The 19,480-nt window shown below is 41.2% G+C and overlaps 1 protein-coding gene across 1 annotated transcript in view; it reads right to left on the bottom strand.

Moving 5' to 3' along the window:
• LOC103187113 (retinal dehydrogenase 2) overlaps positions 1-15,177 on the bottom strand; it is a 38,037-nt gene extending 22,860 nt beyond the window's left edge. Inside the window, exon 1 of the mRNA XM_007906469.2 lies at positions 14,804-15,177. Coding sequence (XP_007904660.1) covers positions 14,804-15,085 — 282 coding nt within the window. The 5' untranslated portion in view covers positions 15,086-15,177. The remainder of the gene's footprint in view (positions 1-14,803) is intronic.
• Positions 15,178-19,480: the final 4,303 nt, after the last annotated feature.

The following is a 19,480-nucleotide window of genomic DNA, read 5'->3' as shown; positions in this document are numbered from 1 at the left end:
CAACTTCATTTCACAGAAAATAATTTCTTTCTCATATGTGGCTTCCTGCTTTGAGAGTTTTTGACTCCCATGCTCAGAGATGCAGGGCATCAAATGCCAAACTATTTTTTTTTGAAGCATTAACAGCTGTTTGGCTCCCAGTGTCTTCCAAGTCATGGAATGACACAGTTTTGTAAATATTCCATAACCTCATACATATTGGGCACCTGGGCCTAAGACAGCTCAGGAAATTTCATATCCTGTTCCAGCTTCGGAACTTCATTTCCGGCCCTTTGGAACGTTCAGGACTTACAATTATCATAGTAATGGAAGAGGCATGGATAAGTGAAACACGAGTGCAGTCTGAGAAGTACTACACGTTACTACATAAATGTGGCATGAGTTTAATACTCCAAATGCTGAACAGGCACCACAACTGAGATCATTTAATAATTGCTGTCGAATAGTGGCCGCACAACAGTCTGCCTCTCGTACGAGTATAATCACCAAGCTTATTCCTCGACACCGCAAGCACGGGATCAAATTCTGAACATCGGGAACAAACACTTAAGTAGAATTCATTCTGAAATGGGAGTATCTGTATCTTAACGGTAACCGGGTGTAATAAATGTCATGGCTTTCAAATCTAGTCCCAAGATTAATCAAATGCACTATTGGCTTCTCAATAAAGTTATATTTTACCGCACCCCAAAAGACCTCAAGTAAGGGATACATTTTAAAATGACTGTATAAATAATCTCCGCCATAAAATATTTTAAGTAAATGGGTCTGTGCAAAACCTGTATGACCAAAATAATCATATCCAGTAGTTTAGATGGGAAACGGGATGATATCAAGAAGGCAAACAAGTTGCTCTCATCATTATGAAGCTAACTGAGTTACTTTAGTTCCCTTTAGTAATAATAAAAGAAAAATAATCCTTGTATTTGATGTCGAGAGGAAGCGCTTCACAGGATTTACTCTAACGTATAGCGACTGTGGATTTTGTAAGCGAACACAGCAGACAATTCTTTGCACAGCAGTTTCCCGCAAATCGCCTGTGAAGTGAATGACTACATTTATTGGTGGAATAGTAATTATTAGTAAATAAGTTATTACATTTTACTTGCACCATTTGCACAAATCTCTTCCAACTACTCCTGCAAAATATCCAGTTTCACTGGCAACAAGCCACCCCCAATAACCACCACCGCCACTCCTGCCAACTCAGCAAAAGAATGGTGTTGGGCTAAAGATTAACAATCTGCAGATAAATCTTCTATTTAAAAAAAAATCTAGGCAGAACAAAAAATCTCGAATGATTTGAAATCAGTTCTCCATCCTAGGGCAGATATTCATGCAGACTGGATTGTAGCCTCTGTAAATAAGATTAAATGAGCACAGCTTGTAATCAGATAAGATTTACATATGATAAGATTTATGTACGAATCTGACTCCGAAATGAGTAAGCAGCAGCTTCTGGCACCCATGTGTTTCACTATGAGCTTTGCCAGATTCTTCTCATGATGAGCATTTAATTCTAGAACTATTTCACTTTGCCCCAGCCAATAATTCCCCAGATTAAATTGGCTGTTTCACTTCCTGGCTGTTCTTAGGACATTGATGTGCACAAATTCGCTTCCGCTTTTTGCCTACCAATAGTAGTAGACACTCAACGCTACCAACACTCCACGGTAAAATCCTGTGAGGTGCTTTGGGATGTCTCAGTGACATGATAAGGCGCTGTATCAAATGCAACAATTGGTATTATTGTTAGCACAAGAAACACAAGACGCTGTGGTGGAGAATGGTCTTTCCACTCGATAGCCTCACGTTCTCTATTTGGAAATAGTTCTTAGTGTCAGTCAGTGGTGCTCCTCTCCTCACAAACAAAATCGAATTACAAAATACAATACAAAATTACATTTGTAAAGTGCCTTTCACTTTGGGAGGACGTCTCAAGGTCCTGAACAGTCAGGGATTGTTGCACTCTCCACCTCATATTATAGCTACCCTACAGCTTCTCCATTTTTTCCTGTGCAGGAAATTTATCAGCTACTCTTTTGAAAATTACGATTGTATGTGTTTCTTTTTGGTCGTGCAGGTTTTGCCCAGCCCATTTACCAAAAATATTTTATGGCTGAGATTATTTATATAGTCATTGCAATGCACCCCATTGCAACATTGCTGTGTGTGTTGCAAATTCATTCTTAACTCTTTTTTTCTCTTTAATTGTGAACTCCTGGTCTCCAGCAGTTAATGTTATCAAAACAGCCAATCAGTTTAAAGAGGCAAATCATATCTCAATCCTTTTTTGTTCTCCGACATGTGCAAACTGAATTTCCCACATTTATCTTCATTATACAGATTGGGTGTAATGTGAGCAGAATTGAATGCAGGTTTCAAAGTGTGGCTTCACAAGGGGCTTTGGTGAGCTCACTAACCTACAACAAAAACAACAACAACAACCACAGATTGCATTTATATAGCCCCTTCCACGTCAGGAGGACGTCCCAAGGCACTGGACAGTTAAGGGTTTGCAACCAAACTGGACCTGGCTCGGTAGCTGCCCCCAACTGATTGAGACGCAGGAAGAACTTTTAGGACAGGAAAAGGCTAACAAAATAATCCTGAAAATTTCTGTCTGATGTCTTAAAGGATATGGAGAAAGGCAGGGAAATGGGATTAAAAGATTTTCTATGATTTAATAAAATGATGGAACATACTCAATGGATCAAATAGTCTGCTCCTGTTCATATATTCCTAAGAAGCAGAGACATAATTAAAATCCCTAAAGAATTCTGCCAATAATTCATGGCTAGCACAAAGCCTGCACATCTGAACTCCAATCCGATTGCCTACATCACCTTTGAGTGATTTACAGCCCGTGTATATAAAATCATGGGCACCTGCAGAATATCGACTGTTCATTAAATTGTGCTATTCTGGTTTGAATGAATCTGTTGGATCTATCCGCCTTCCACTTGACGCAAGTTTGCATGATCCATTGCTGTTGCAATGTTGCGAAACTGGGCAGCTGCACGGAATGCTCTCTCTGGGAAAATTATCCAATACTACTTGCATGGAAGCCACCTCGACAATGGGATAATGTCACATATGGTGATGACATTATATTAGAGTACTTTGTAAAAAATGGTAGGATTGTTTCCTCAATAGGCTCAAGATGTAACTATGAGTCACGCAAAATAATGGTAGCTGCTGGGAAATATTATCCTATTATTATTGTTGTGAATGACATGATTCGCAGGATGGCTTTTTACGGTCTCAACGACTCACAGATGTTTTCTTTTTTTCTTTGTTGTTGCATAAAACTGCTATTTTCGGTATCTCCAAGAATCAGCAGGAAGTACAAAAATTATACACTAATAACAGGACAGCACTCCTTGTAACCTATTATGCTAAGTATTAGTTGCAGATCATCTTAATTCTGTATAACATTAGATTTTGTTTTTATCATTCCCAACAATCTTAAGCGATCAATACATGTCACTCTGTAGTATTTAGCAGTTTGGATCAGTTTCCTATAGGCTAATGTAACCTAACCAGTACACATCTTTTTCAAGGATCAGTTTACTAAGAAAATTAAATAATCCTTTTACAAGGTTTTACATGGAATCCAAGGACAGCTCGCCCTATGCCTTAGTGGGTTTATTCGCAACAAAAATAACTTGGATTTCTATAGTTCCCTTTATAGAGGATAATGTCTCTGAGTGCTTTGTAAAAACAAGGTCAGACACTGACCTTGAAGTGTGAAGGGGCAGGGAAGGGGGGATGATGTGCTGCAGTCTCGACTTAACCAAGTAGAGAGCGCGAGCGGGATAAAGGGTTAAGGTGCTCGTGTGTGAAGGGATTTACTGGTGACGACCTTGAAGTTGATCTGTTGGGAGACAGGGAGGCAGTGGAGCCTGCTGAGGACTGGGCTGGTGGGCATGCGGAGTTGGAGGGGGTGAGGATGTGGGCGACACAACTTTGTATCAAGACTGTAACTGAACTACACATTCGCCAGGTTTAATTCCAGAGTTGTGATGAGTTAGTCTATTTCACCTGGATCTCGCCTGGAGGGTCCACAGCAGTCAGCCTTTAGCAGGCAGAAGAAGGGTAAATCAGGTAGACTTACCACCTCTAAATCATTATCCAGATATCCTCCCTGGTTCCCCTTGCAATCTTATCTATTACCTAAAAATGCACCATGCCCTACTATGGCATAATCTGCGAAGCGCTTTGAGGCATCCTCCTTACATTAAAGGCGCAATATCAAATGCACATTGAATCCATAGACTGGATGAGAGAGCACACTGCTGTAGGCACAGGACAGCCTAGAGTTCTACTGCAGCTACACGGGACCTTTAGCAGAAACAAGTTCAGAGCTTTTAAGAAATAACAGACTGATTATAATAATCTTTGGAAATCAGACTTTGCTGGGAATGGGAGCTGCCTCAGGGCCCAAGCAACAGAGTACATGAGGTGTTAGAAACTGCCAACCCACACTTCCACCCCTCGGCAAAATCCAGCTTCGCTAACTCTTTAATCTCCTCATAAAGTTTATTCACGCTGCTAAGCTCTTATAGTTTTAACTTTAATTTTAATGTCTAATCTTGATAATAAACATATGTCTGTGCCCCAGTGTTGCTATAGTCAAAACAACTGCCAAAATGAGTGAAGCTCTACCTACAACTGAAGCAAAAAACATGTTGAATTTATATTGCTGTGTAATTCTTGTACATATAACCTCCAGGGACACCATCAGTTCAACCACAGGGAAGCATATATGGAATGACGTGAAGTGCAGAAAAACCACCCGCCCCACCACCAGCCTTTTCATTCCATCCTTCAAATACCCTGCAAGAATCAATGAAATTGTCTCACCCTCTATGGACAAAGCCAAATGGAGATGTCAATAGGACCTGGTGATCAAACAGGGATCTTCCAGTTGAAAGTTTAATATTTTCATGCAATTCTCACCAAAGCCATGACATTTTTTCAGGTTATTCCAAATGCAGGGATTTTGTATGTAAGAAAGCATGTCTATTTTCCAGGCTACTTTACAATGCACACATGAATATGACACCATAATGGTACTAGACATTCCTTATCTTAGTAATAATAATAATCTTTGCATTTGATATAGCACTTTTCACGTCTTCTAAACGTCTCATAGCGATTCACAGAATATACTGTGAAGTGAATTGACTGAATATTTATGGGCGAAACACGGCAGCCAATTGCGCTCAGCAGTTGTTCCACAAACAATTGTGGATTGAATGATCAAATTATTATTTTTTTTCTTGCAGGATTATTATCAGTTGTGTGGAGTAAGGAAACTTGCCCCAAGTTTCCCTGCCAGGAATCGAAACCAGGTCTCTCACTTGCAGGGCAAGTGCTCTAACCACTGAGCTACAGGAGTCCACAATCTTGAGTCATTTATACAAGAAATTATTAATTGCCAAATTGCATCCTTCCACTTGAACAGTGAGTGTTGCAGACTAGTTCTGTGAGTGCCAATGCTAACTTGTGATCAAGATAGGTACTTCTGGTTGAAGGGAGGGGAGGAGAATATAAACTTTAATAGTACACTTTGTAGCCATTTATTTAAGTATGAAATCTAGAGGCCAGTAGAAAATGGAGACTTATCTATAGGGCTTCGCTTGACGAGACACTGGGTAGACTGGGGTTACATTCCTTAGAGCATTCCTTAGGTTAAGGCATGATTTGATTGAGGTATTTAAAATAATGAAAGTAAATGAAAGGTTAGATAGCGGACGACCCAAGGGGCAGAGTCTTAAAATCAGACCCAAGACAGTTAGAACTGAGATCAGGAAGTTCTTCTTCACAGAGACAGATGTGCAAATGTGGGACACTCCATCTGAGAAAGCTGTAGAAGCACAATCAATAGGTATGCTTAAAAGAGAGATAGACAAATAGTAGAGTTAATAAGGGGCACAGTGAAAGGGTATTTTGGGATTAAAAAACCTGACAAGATATAATTAACTGGTGGAACAGGCTCAATGGGCTGAATGGACTCCTCCTGATCCTGTTTTCCTGCTAGATGTCCTTAAAGAGTTTTGTGTGTTTCTAGTTATGTTTTATCTACTGTAATATTAATGTTCTTTATGAACTGAGTGATTGAGTCGAGTCTGCGTTTTTTTCATGATTAGACCTTTACATTCCAAAGTCACTCAAAAGAGAGTTTCTGATACGAGTCTCTCAGTAAAGACACAGTAAATTCAAACAGTGTAGGAGATGGCTTCATCACTGCTAATCAGGTCCAACGAGGATTAGAAGCATCAGGAATGTTAAAGCAGTTGTGTCTTGGTGAGAATACTCAGTGGGAGGCCTGTCTCACATTGATGGAAAGGGAGGAGAGAATGCTGAATGTCTTTTACCATCGCCCATCAATCTGTTATGAAACTGCGAATGTAACTTGACATTTTGTTATGGAACAGAAGACTTGGGCCAAATGTTTGCACTATCTATTTCCTTGTCTCTTCAAGTAGTTGTGAAATTTGCATATGGCAACAGAGCAAGCATAGGGCAGTAAAGTGTTTATTTTCTTTCTTCGGACAACATATCTGCTCAATTCCAAATGCTCACTGGTCTTTATTCTGTAAAGCGCTTTTGAGACATCTCAACAATGCAATAAGGCGCATTAGCAAATGACAAGGATTACTAGTATTAAATATATGCTGACTGGCAGTAATGTATACTTTATATGATTTAAATAATACAATGGGCATGGGCATTGCGAGATTTAATTTCAATATATAAAACGCAACTTTATTTGGCATTTATAACCTTGTTATCCTGTGTAAAAGCTATTCATAAGGGTACACAAGGGAAATAGATAGTTATCATTTTGCCACTCGTTTTTATCTATCGATTGTACATCCCGATGTTTAAAGGATTTGGTCAGATTATTTTTTTTAGAATAATGATCTTTTAAAAATTGCCTGTATATAGAGCCTTGTTTCATTCCAGACACATTCATGTGGTGTTAATGGCATTAGCATATGCAATGGATCTGTATGTATGTATACAAGTGCATACATGTATATTGGGGGGGGTATAATATATATATATGTATATATATATGTGTATGTGTATTTGGCTGCGTATGTTACCAGCATGTACATGTGTTTTTGTGTATAAAGATGTATTTATGTATCCATAACTTAGTGTGTGTGTGTACATATATGTGTGTGTGTGTGTGTGTAAGTACAGGAGGTTCCATCACTGGATGAAAATTAATGCTACGAAGTGAATGATCGATCCTGGGATCAAACGCGAGAAATTGCAGGAATGTCAACTTCATTTGCAACGGCTCCGTTTGGGTCCGATCGCCCCACTTTGGAGTGATGAATCACCGGCACTGCCCCTACCTCAGGCCGTTTGATCTCAGCTCAGCAAGACTTAGTTTTGATCTGAAGGACTCCAGATCACTTGGGTCAGAGACAAATAGCAGAGCCCCACTGACCTGCACAGTGGTGGAATCTACCATTCAGACCAAAGTGATTGAGGTACTCCTTTTGGAAATGTTCTCTCCACTCAACGCCTGGTCAGTCCACTCGGTGCTACAAAAGCAGCCTCGTCACTCGAGCTCTGGGGTTTTGCAGGACACGAGTTGGTTTGGAGTATTGCTAACACTTGGGAGTCAAAACCAGGTCTGGTTGCAAATAAAGAGAAGGCGTGGAACGTCCCCCCGACGTGAAATGTACAAAATATAGCTGTGCATTGAATTGCAATGGGGATCGTTTGACATCTCTGCTGGAGCGAAGAGCATGTGCATCATCAGCATGAACTTGTGCAATCCACACACACACACACACACACAGAGAGAAAAAAAATTGTTTTATAAAGTAGGTGTCGTTGATGTAATTAAAGCAGAATCACTGACTCACGTCAAGTGAAATAGATGGTGATGAAAGTTGCATCTCAACACAGCTGAACGTTATCATTCTCAGCCCCAGATATAAGTGGGCACTGGAATGCTATCAGCCCCATCAGTGTTTAAAGGAGCGCACACACACACACACACACACACAGAAAGAAAAAAAAATCCCCCTTGACAGCTCAAAGTGATTAACCTTTACATGAAACGAGGCATGACATCCGAGGTACAAATTTCAAACAAAACCTCTGCGTTTGCAAGATTAAGGTGTGGAGTAACGAACCACAGCGTTTAGAGAGCCAACCCTTATGTCTCACGAATATATATACACACACACACAAAAAAAATAAAACACTCCTCTCTCCCTCTCTCCCTCTCTCCATCCCTCCCTCCATCCCTCCTCTGCTGGAAATCCTTTTTCTTGGGATTTTTGATGTAACGTTACCGAAATGTGGAGAAAAGCTCATTACTGCTCCCGCTGTTTACAAGGCAGGATTTATGCCCAATGCACTGAACTTTGTGACACAAAATCGCTAAATGATTTGGAACCACCGGCAATGCTTTAATTTGTGACATTTATCACCCCAGACAGTGCAAATACCTATCACTGTGTCGGAGGTGTGGAGGACCGTATTAATTACAAGCCACACATGTAAGCCTGGTCACCAGCCTCCTTTTTTAAAGAGGGTTGGGGGGTTGGGGGTGGGGTGGTGGGGTGGTGGGAGGGGGGCAAATGCACTCGAGAAACCCTTTGGTGATCATGTGCTGTGCAATATTACCACCGATTCGATTCATTTTAAACAAGGTCTAAACTCTCCAGAGAGAGGTTCTCCTGAAGACTGATGTTGTTGTTATTCCAGATTCTACTCCCCTTAAGATCTGCTCACAGGCAAACTAAACAGCTGGGGGAGTCAACTACAAAGACCCTTCCTCTCTCTCTCTCTCTCTCTCACACCCCCCCCCACCACCCACCCCACACACACACACACAACCACTTTGTGCAGAAATTTAAAGGGCTTCTTTTTTTTAACGCGAGAATAAGCAAATTATCAAGGGCTTGTTTGTCTCCTGGGACCTTCGTGCTCGAGTAGAAAAGAAACACTGACTCAAAGAAAAATATGTAGGAAAATTAGGTCCAATTTGTACTCTCTCGAAGTGTGAGCCCATTACATGCTTAGAGTCAGGTTTCACCCAAACCAGGGTACTAGTTAGCAGTGAAATGTTTTGATTCGTATCCGCTGTCCCATTTAGACCCTAAATGGTATCGAACTCACTGCTGAAACCCAAATGGGTTCTGTCATGTCAAATTGAAGCGTCACCGTGTCGTTTCGAACAAGTTAATGAATGTAACGAGGTCGCTTTAGAATTACGCATGGAAATACAAGTTTGGAACTATTAAAACTTTTGTTTGATAAAACATTTCTTGCCCTCAGCTCTCCTTCTGTTCATGTTATCATTCGAGTTGCTTTTCCCCCAAAACATTTGGGCCCAATTGGGACATACTCAATGACTGATGTCAACAGTGCCACCAGCGTTGGCACACAATGTACCCCAAGTTCTTATGGCTCTTCGCAATATTGCTGGCCTGCTGTGTTACATGATGGCACTCTGGCCAGTCCAGAAGCAAACTGCCCTGTAGTAAAGCGACTCAAACCAACGACCAGCCAGGTAGAGAGGCAAACATTCTTTACAGCCTGTGCTACACTTCCAAGAATGCACAGAATAGATGTATAATTTAAATCTTAATATTTTCTATCTTTAAACGATATGAGAAGATGAGACATTCTCCTGTTTCAATCTGTCGCACAGATCTCTTATCACCGCTTGTCAAATCGTGTGATTAGTTTGACAAGCCCTACCAGCTGTTGCTGGGTTCAGCCACTAGCAAATTACATGAAAAAAAAGTAAAACAAGTTTGAATATAATGCTGAATAATACACCCTGGTGTGTTTTTTGATTAAATACATCTTGGGATTAATGTGGAATCAATCAATCACTCAAGGTGCAACTGACTGAGGATTTACAATTAGTAAACGCTGAAAGTAAAATAATAACTTCCCATTTAAATACACGCAAGAACATTCTCCCGGTTTCAAATATTAGTGAAAGATAGGTTAGCAGATTGCGGGGGAAAAAATTAAGGTTGTCATCTGTATTTGCAGGAATTGCAAAACAAAACACTTGGGAAAATTGAGCAAGCAAATTGATTTGTATGAAGAGAAAGGTTTGTGGATTAATGGGTTGAAATGTCACTCTGCCTCCACTTCATGTCCTATTCCATCCTGTTGTCACTTGGTGGTTTATTTCCAGTTCACTATCACTCATCTTGGTTTTATTATTAAGAGCTTGTTTAAGATATACATACAAAGTCCGAAGCCAATTTCAATGTGTAAACAGTCTTGGTTCTTTCTCTAGTTATTGTGTCCTGTTATGACAAAAAATCTGCAACATTATTATTAAAAGGGACGAGATTAACACGCAAAATGGAACAATAAAACCCTTACATTTTCGCTGTACTGAAACCAAGACTGACTACATTACCCCCTGCGATCAATTTATTTTTCTTGAGACTTCTTTCCTTTCCTCTTATAATCTTCTGGCATGTAAAAGCCAAGATTGGCTTCATCTCACCATTAATTTGTGACTTATCCCATTTTTCTCCCATTAACCCGTGTCCTTGCACTCGGTCTTTCAGATTGAAAAGTTTCTCAGTTAAAAATGCTGTGGGTTTTTTTTTAAATTTCACTGGAAGAATTTAGGTACAAGCTTCTAAACGCTTGGATGAAATCTACACAGTCTTTCGAAATGAGTCAGAAAGAGTGACTGCAACATGTAGATCTATACTGCAGATGGTTCCGCCGGTTGAGAGAGAAAGAGAAATAAATGCATGTCTTTCCTGAACAGATCTTGAATCTCTATTCCTGTACCCACACAAAATATTTGCAACTCCCTTTCAAATGTGTGGCGCATTTTTAAATACATAGTATAAACAAAATTTGCCTTGCAGTGGGCAGCTACCAACCCCAGCCATTCCTCCAAGACACAAAAAGCCACAGAGGGGTGAGTTCAGTGTTTAATGACTGAGCTGGGCCCAGCAAAGCCACTTTGCCTTGTTTTAATGGCAATTGAACCTGCATATTTATAGATATTTATAGATCACAGCTGATAAATAGATTTTTTTAAAAAAAATACTTGTGCTAACTATGCACACCTGGCATCTTCCTTTACACTCTGCATTTTATTATTCTCACTTTGCTCTGGACGTTTTTATTTTTGCATAAGCTCATAACCAGGTAGTTTAGGGGGTGAAAATGTCAAAGTGCTGTGTGGCGAGACTTGACTTCAGTTGAATTAAAATGCTTAACTGGCTTTTTAATCGTTTCTAAGACATGCAATGCTGATGTGAGGGGAAAAAAAGGGAAATGAGGTTATTCACTGACAGCTTTGGAAACGTTAAGGTGATTGCAGACTTTGAGTGTAGTTAATCCAACAATGAAAACGATCATTGGAACTCTCCATATTATTTCTCTCTCTCTCTTTGATGCCCAATGTCCTCTCGGATTAAAACTGCGAGGCGTGGGAATGATATAAAGGAAGAGAAATTCCAACCAACATCGATTTAAAAAGGCCCGAGTCTAAATAAGACGTTCAATAAATCTTATTTTGTTGGCATAACAAGAAAAAAAAACCCCACTCTCTCTTTCTCTCACACACTCAATCTCTCTCTCTCTCTCTCTCTCTCTGGTCATTGTTTTTTCTCCCCAGGTTAGGTGGAAATCATTAAATGCAGAATGTGGGAAGGGAGGCTTTAATTTTTTTGTCCTTTTATTAATTAATTTTACAGTGTGTGTGTGGGGGGGGGGTTTTTTTTGGGGGGAGGGTGTGTTATGTAACCTTTTAACTATTTTTTTCCTTCCACAAGAATCCTGAAAGAGGATATTGGAGGGTGTGAGGAGTGGGGAAGGGGTGAAATAACTCTCTATATATAAAAAAAAATCACTGGAGATATTACCTCCTCCCAACTCCCCACTACCCCCCCAAAAAAAAATTAAGACACCCACTTTTTAGCTGACTTTTTTTTGTGTGTGACTGGGGGTCTGGTGTTATGTAGGTGAGTTACCATATGGTGAAAGGACACAGATTCATTACCAATTAGATCTTGGGGGGGGGAAAAAAAATCGAAGGATCATTTTACAAATCTCTCCCCAGTTCATCTGTTTGTTTTCTCTTTATAATAAATGGGGAAAGTGGATACTGCATTAAAGGGCTCGACGGGACCGAGTTTCTCTCCCTCCAACCCACAAAAATACCTATAAATCTCCCCCCCCCACCCCCCCCCCCCCTTTTGCTCCCCCGCCGAGGTCCCGCTTGTAATGCGTTGAACAAGAACACTTTGCAACATGTTTTGAGGTGCATTTATTCTTCTGACAGATTTGGAGGTGGGGAGGGGAGGGGAGGGTGGGTGGGGGGGTGGTGTTTGCTCTTGTTACATCCAACCCCCCCTCACCCCCAAAAAAAATCACCTTTTCTGCATATAAAAAATAATCATAACTGTGCAGGTCGAGTTCAAAAAAAGAAAGAAAAGAAGGCAACAAATGATTTAACGCAGAGGCTCCCAGGGCGAGATCCACTGAGTGATTTGCAATAATTCCACAAATCGTGGTGTCCTGAGGTCCAGAAAGCTGTATCAATCCCTCTCTCCCGTTGCACCAAAGGGAGAAGATGCACAAGGCGAAGCGTGACTTTTAAGTCGGGGTTTTTCTTTTTGAAAAAAAAAGGTTAATCGACGTTGCAACTGATGTGTGGAGAATGGTGAAGCCTTCAACTTACAACTACATTCGCAGATGCCTGTCTATTTATGGTGACAGCACCACGAGAGCTGAAAGGTATTTGAGCAGATCTTGATTGCACCCCTCAATGATTCCTCGATAGAAATATCCCCCCCCCCCTAACCCCACCCTAACCCTATGCTCAAAAGAAAAATACACCCAACTCTTTTCAGCAAAGTTGGATTATATCAACGTCAAATCCCCTACGATCTGACTGACTTGGGGGCTAAATGCTGGCTGCCCAGGGTCTGTGAAGTGATCCTTCGGGAGACCACGGGTAATCAGAGCAATTACTGACTACAGAGGAGCTGCCAATAGCCCTTCAACAAGCCCTCTGAGAGCCTGAGGGGAGTACAGCCTCCAATCCAGACTGCCATCAACACGTCGCAGACAGATCCAACCCCGCCGCTGTTGAGGGGAAATGCCATCAGGTTGTTGTTACTGACATACTGCCAGGCTTTCCACACAGCAGCTCCACAACACACTCATACCTGTACCCTGCACACTCATGTCTGTACACTGCACACTCATGTCTGTACACTGCACACTCATGTCTGTACACTGCACACTCATGTCTGTACACTGCACACTCATAACTGTACACTGCACACTCATAACTGTACACTGCACACTCATGTCTGTACACTGCACACTCATACCTTACACTGCACACTCATAACTGTACACTGCACACTCATACCTTACACTGCACACTCATACCTTACACTGCACACTCATACCTTACACTGCACACTCATAACTGTACACTGCACACTCATGTCTGTACACTGCACACTCATGTCTGTACACTGCACACTCATACCTTACACTGCACACTCATAACTGTACACTGCACACTCATACCTTACACTGCACACTCATAACTGTACACTGCACTCTCATACCCGTACACTGCGCACCTGTACCACAATACACACATACCTGTATGCACTGGAGCAGCTGTAACTGTACACTCATAGCTGTACACCACACGCCCATCATTGCGCGCCTCACACCCAAACCTGTACACTACAGCATCTATCACCGTACACAGCACATCCATAGTCCACCACAGAGGACCTGGAAGTGCATCAATAATCCCTGATTGAGATGGAGCCACATGACTGTACACAACAGCAACAGCACTCTCACAGCTGTACATCCACAAGCCTTTTTTTTATTAAAAAAAAACACAAAACTGCAAACGTCGGGCTTTGCTTTGCTTTGCTTTGCTTTGCTCGGAGCCAAAGCGTTTTGAGTGCAATTTTCAAGCCGGTAAATTCAACGGGGACTTTGTCGTTGCTGCTGTGGTTATTGCACGAGTCCTCTCTGGGAATGCTGTACTGTACTGTCAGTGTGGACCCCTGAGCCGGGCTGATGCTGGGAGGAGGAGGAAACGGCTCCACACTGCTATTTGTCAGTTTTATTTGCCTCTCAAGATGAGATGTACCTCGAGGAGAAACCACCTGTTCTCATAACAAGTTAAAAGATGAGCGCAGGCACTACACTGTAGTGGTCTGATGTGTACATCGTGTATGTACAAAGCAGTTTTTTTTTAAAAAAAGACTGATTCAATGAAAGTTGTTGGCTTTTCCTGTTTGGGACAGTTTTATCTGTGTGATAAAATGAATGGAAGTGCTTCCTGATAGCCAGAAACAGGAGCAAATACACCCTATCTCTTTAGTGGACTTTTTCAACAGAAAACACTGACAACTGAGGTTCCACGTTAAAAAAAAAAAGTACAGTATTTGCCTATACACTGATCATTTTAGGTCAATAACAGGACTTAGTTCTAACAAGGTTGCAGACACAGTGTGTGTTTGTGGTGTGTGTGTGTGTCTTGTGTGTGTGTGTCTTGTGTGTCTTTTCTGTTTCTCTGTCTGTGTGTCTGTGTGTGTGTTCGATTTCTGACTTAATTATTTGATTTAATTATAAATTATTGATTTGTTTCTGTGTGTGTGTGTGTGTGTGTCTTTCTCTTTCTCTCTCTTTAAGACGTTTAACAACTTTCCTCAGTGCTAACTCAAAGCCCCTTCTAAAGCACACACCTCTGACTCACTAACCACAACAACAAAAATGCTGCACAGACCTTCTTGTATTTGATCTCCAGGTTCGGTGTTGGCGACGGCAGAAGCTGCAGAGATGCCATCAGAGAAGTCGGATCTGCCTTCAGTTCACTGGGGAACTCGATTTCACTCGAAGTCATATCGATTGGTTCAGATCGCCAAAAGTGGAAGGGGATCGAGAATTCTGATTGTATTTTTTTTTGACTGCTTTGGCTTTGCTCAGGACTGACTTTCTCTCTGGCTGCTGTGTGGCCTTGTAATATATATAAGCAGGTGTCACTCTGAGTCTCTCTCTTATTGGGCATCAGGATGAGAAGGGGCTGGACGAGCCTTGTAGAATCTTTTAAGTTTTTGAAAAGAAATAAGATGAAAACAAACTAATTCTGCCTCTGCATCCCCCCCCCCTTTTTTTTTTTGCTCCCCCCCCCAATGCACGGTTTTGCACAGGGTCCGATTCGTGTTGTACAGTGGTGCAGGAGTTGCCTTTTGCATTTTGAACACTTCATTCATTCCTATCACCTGCACTGACCGACCTGGAATAAACGTGTTGATGACATTTATTAAGTGGGTGGTGGTGGTGGGGGGGGGGGGGGGGGGGGGATATCACCCACAGCTCTACCTGGCTGCCTCCTGTAGGTGTGTGGAGCACAAGAATTAAAGTAGCCCTCGACCATATAGAATTACAACAGAAAAGGCATGTGATATTGTATTCAAAAACTGGATACAGGAATAATACGACATGTCCATCCTTACTCTGGTGTCATCTCACTGACTGACCTTTTTAATCATAAGACCTCAAGGCAAACAGCAGCCTAAAGGGATTTAATTTGTTTTGATTCGATTGCCCATCAAACCCCAAACGACGACGACAACAACAACAACAACAATAAAAGCACGTCGGTGCCATTTCAACCAGTTTCAAAAAAAAAAATACAATAAAGATGGACATTTCTGGCTCATCAATCCATTGCAGCAAATGGGCCAAGCAAATAATTCTGCAGTTATGTCGGTGTAAATCATGCCTCTCAGTAGAGACTCTATAAGCTCAGTCATTTGAACCAACGCCTTTCACATCACACTCCATCAACTGGATCCATGTCAAGTCAGACAGATTGCTCCTGTGACTCTCTCCCCTCCCTCCCTCCCTCCCTCCCTCCATCTCTCTCTCTCTCTCGCTCTCTACTTGTATCCCATTTACTGAATGAAATTGATGTGGAATCACTATCTGCCTAATCTGCCCTCCTCTTAAAGGGACTCACATTTTGTTTCTGTGTGGACCACATTCGCAGCTGCGTGTGGAGGCAATCTCTCTTGCCTGATCTACTGGAGTGAATCGTTTATATAAACTACACCGATAGGAGCCGACGTGGGAATGAAGGTACTATAAAATTGGTCACTTGCCCACGTGTCTAATTGAAACATCAGGCACAAGAAAGCCAATTGTGGTTTCACCTACAAAATACAACAGTCAATTCACTTTACAGTATATTTAGTGACGCGCTTCGAGACGTCCCAAAGACGTGATAAGGCGCTATATCAAATGCAAGGATTATTATTATTGTAGCGATACCTTCGCCCATCATTGAATAATGTTTGAGTTTCTGCCCTCTGTTCCCCATGACACTTTTGTGTTACTTAATCTAAATTGAAGTCTTCCTGGGGCAATGGCGAAGACAATAGAGGCATCATCAAATCTCAGGGATCGCCGGAGACTGACGAGTGACTGACTGTTCCCATAGCCCTTCAGACAGCACAGTATTGACCGCATTTCCACAGCTGGGATTTCTCTTTGCCAATAAAAATGAAATCTAGAAGTACACACACATACACAAGAATAAAAAACTTTTGCCAAACTGAGCCGGCGAAACCGAATTCGTCCAAAATAAACGCTAATTTAACAGAGCACACAGCGGGCTCCAAGCCAATGTCCTGTAAAGTTACAAGACTGGCTTCAGAACAAGCCTATTCTTTTGATCAATTAAACACAGTATCTTCGTTTTGCTTGGCTGCTTTTTGGAAACACCTTAAATAATCCGGTCGACAATTCCTCCCCTTTCTTGTGTATTGCTCGTTTGTTTAAAAAGAGAACAATTTATTTTACTGATGTAAAGTAAGCACGCTTCTCAACTCCTTTCCAAGCCTGTTTTTGCAATCACACAGGCAAGGTTCCTTACTCCACACCTAGCAGTAAGTCGGAACCCGGTTGTCAGTCGGTAGGTGGATCGCTTTTTTGGGGGTAATACTAAATTAAAAAATACTCATAATCTGGTCACTCAATCACAACTGTTTGTGGGACACGTAAAGTACACAGTCAATTCACTTTACAGTATATTCTGTGAAGCGCTTTGAGACGTCTCTATGATGATAAGGTGCTGTATCAAATGCAAGGATTATTATAATTATTATTATTAATATACTGTCATTTATGTCTTTCCCCATTGGTCTCTGATGTTCCAACCCCAGGCTGCATGGCTGATGTCACCTCATATCATCTGGGATGAATGATGTTGTCAATTTGCTGCTGCTGAATCAATACACTGCATTATCCACCATCCCAAGACATTGAGGTTTCCAGGAAATAACACGTCTTCTAACGTTTGCATAAAACAATAGAACTAGTTAGAAGTAAAAACAAACACAGTAATTAGTTTCCCTGACGGTTGCACCACGACACTTGGTGCAATAAGTGCTTTGTCAGACCATAACAATTTTTCGTCCAAACTGACAAGCTTGTATTCCCAGCATGTGTGTATCCAGTTAGCTTCTCCTGTTTTCCTGCAGCAAAAGTTTACATCAAAGAAGCTAATTCCTGAAGAGGCTGACAGTGATTAATGTAATCAAAACATCTTACTCTGAAGTCATTACTTTAAACACAGACAACAAGAACCCCACATACAGTTAACAAAGCAAAGCAGGGGAAACCATACCAGGCAATGGGGGAAGGGGGTGTAGATGTGGGTATGGATGCTCAAATGTAGTGTGTGAACGAGGCAACTTGGTTCCCTCTGGTGGTATAAACTTGTCACATACTCTGTCTGCCATCCCCTTATCTTTTGATTGTATATTCCACATGAGTCTAACCCAATCATCAAATAGATAATGTATTCTAAGGGAAAAATACACATGCAGCAGTTGGAATTCTTTCATATGCAATAAATTCGGAGGAACAAAGTATTTGCTGTTGATTTATATGATCTGGGCACTACTTTACTTTATATAGTACGTGACAAAGCCGAGACACAGGAACAATTTGTGTGTACAGTCAGTTCTTGTTAACATTTAATTTCATCACAAAGAAATTTGTTTATGTAAAGAATTGCTCTTATCGGAAATTTACTTTTCCACCACAATCAGTTGACCATACAAGTGATTCATGGAGATAACTGGCTTCTAAGACATGTGCTTTTACTGGAAAAAAGCCAACTGAGATACTGTAATTCAATACTATCATTCAGGGAGCTAAGATTTCACCCACACACTCTTGCTTTTGATGACATCCCAGCCTGTGTTAAGGGATCGAAACTCAGGGGCTGAGCAAACTCGTTCTTTGGATGAGATGTTAAACCCAGGTCCGTCTGCATTTTCATGTGGACATTTCTCCTGGTGTCCTGACCAACAATCCCTCAAGATAAAAGTGATCATTCACCTCATAGGTCTTTGTGGGACATTGCTGTGTGCAAATTTGCTGCCATCTTTGCCTACAAAATATACAGTCACTACCCTTTCCAGCATAGCCTTTGAAGCACTTTGGGACAGCCTCCCAACTTGAAAAGGTGCTACACCAAATGTAAGAATTATTATTATTTGTTAATAAGTCTTTTGAACCCCTTTGAGATGCTAACTGCAAAATCAAAGGCACCTACAAATCCCTTTTCACGCACGTGGGTGCACAGGTTAACCCAATGCACAAATTAGACTCCATTTAATAGGAAATGGCATTTCTTCAGAAACAGAAATGGTAATATTGGGGGAAAAGCCACAATGCGGTGATTGTGGATAAGCAAACGGCAGAATACGGTGGCAATAAAGGCAGCAAAGAGAGAGGTGAAAACTTTGGAAATAATGGCAGTAGGAAGACGCGATTTATTATGAATGAAGAGTGCAGCTGTCTTAGATATGAAAATGTCAACACAAGGACATGCCAATAGCTCTGGTGAGAAAAGAGTTAGTACTGGAACTGAAGTAGCAATGGTCCCAAGACAGAATGCGAGCAATGGGAAGCAAATGATTATCGTTCAGGAAAGGGAGGAAAGTGACAACAATGAGAATGATTCGAGACAGGAATTTGGCAAATCAAGTTGGGGAGGATTGTCAAGGAATCCTGGAGAACGGGAAATTGGACTGGATATGAAGGAGTTTATCAACTCTTACTCAGATAAACTGTTTCTCCAATTTATTTTTTCTCCCCGTTCTGTTATATTTTATGCACTGAGAGCATCACGTTAACTCCAGTAGTAACTGTCTTTCATCAAATCGACTGAGTTCTACTGTACTGAAGTCTAACTCTTCTTTCCGCTGCCAATTTTGCTGTTAAAGCTTATATCCTCCATTGTCCCCACACTCCCACCACTTTTACACATAAAAACATCTGCAGAAAGGTTACAGCTGTTGAATGTTGCCCTGCAGGATCACATTGCATGACAGAAAGTGGGGAGTTTTACAATAACCTGACAAAGTTACTCTGTTGTGAAACCCAAACA

Source organism: Callorhinchus milii, unplaced genomic scaffold (genome assembly GCF_018977255.1).
Source record: "Callorhinchus milii isolate IMCB2004 unplaced genomic scaffold, IMCB_Cmil_1.0 Scaffold26, whole genome shotgun sequence".
Lineage (NCBI taxonomy): Eukaryota > Metazoa > Chordata > Chondrichthyes > Chimaeriformes > Callorhinchidae > Callorhinchus > Callorhinchus milii.
This window is presented reverse-complemented; position numbering and strand designations above follow the sequence as displayed.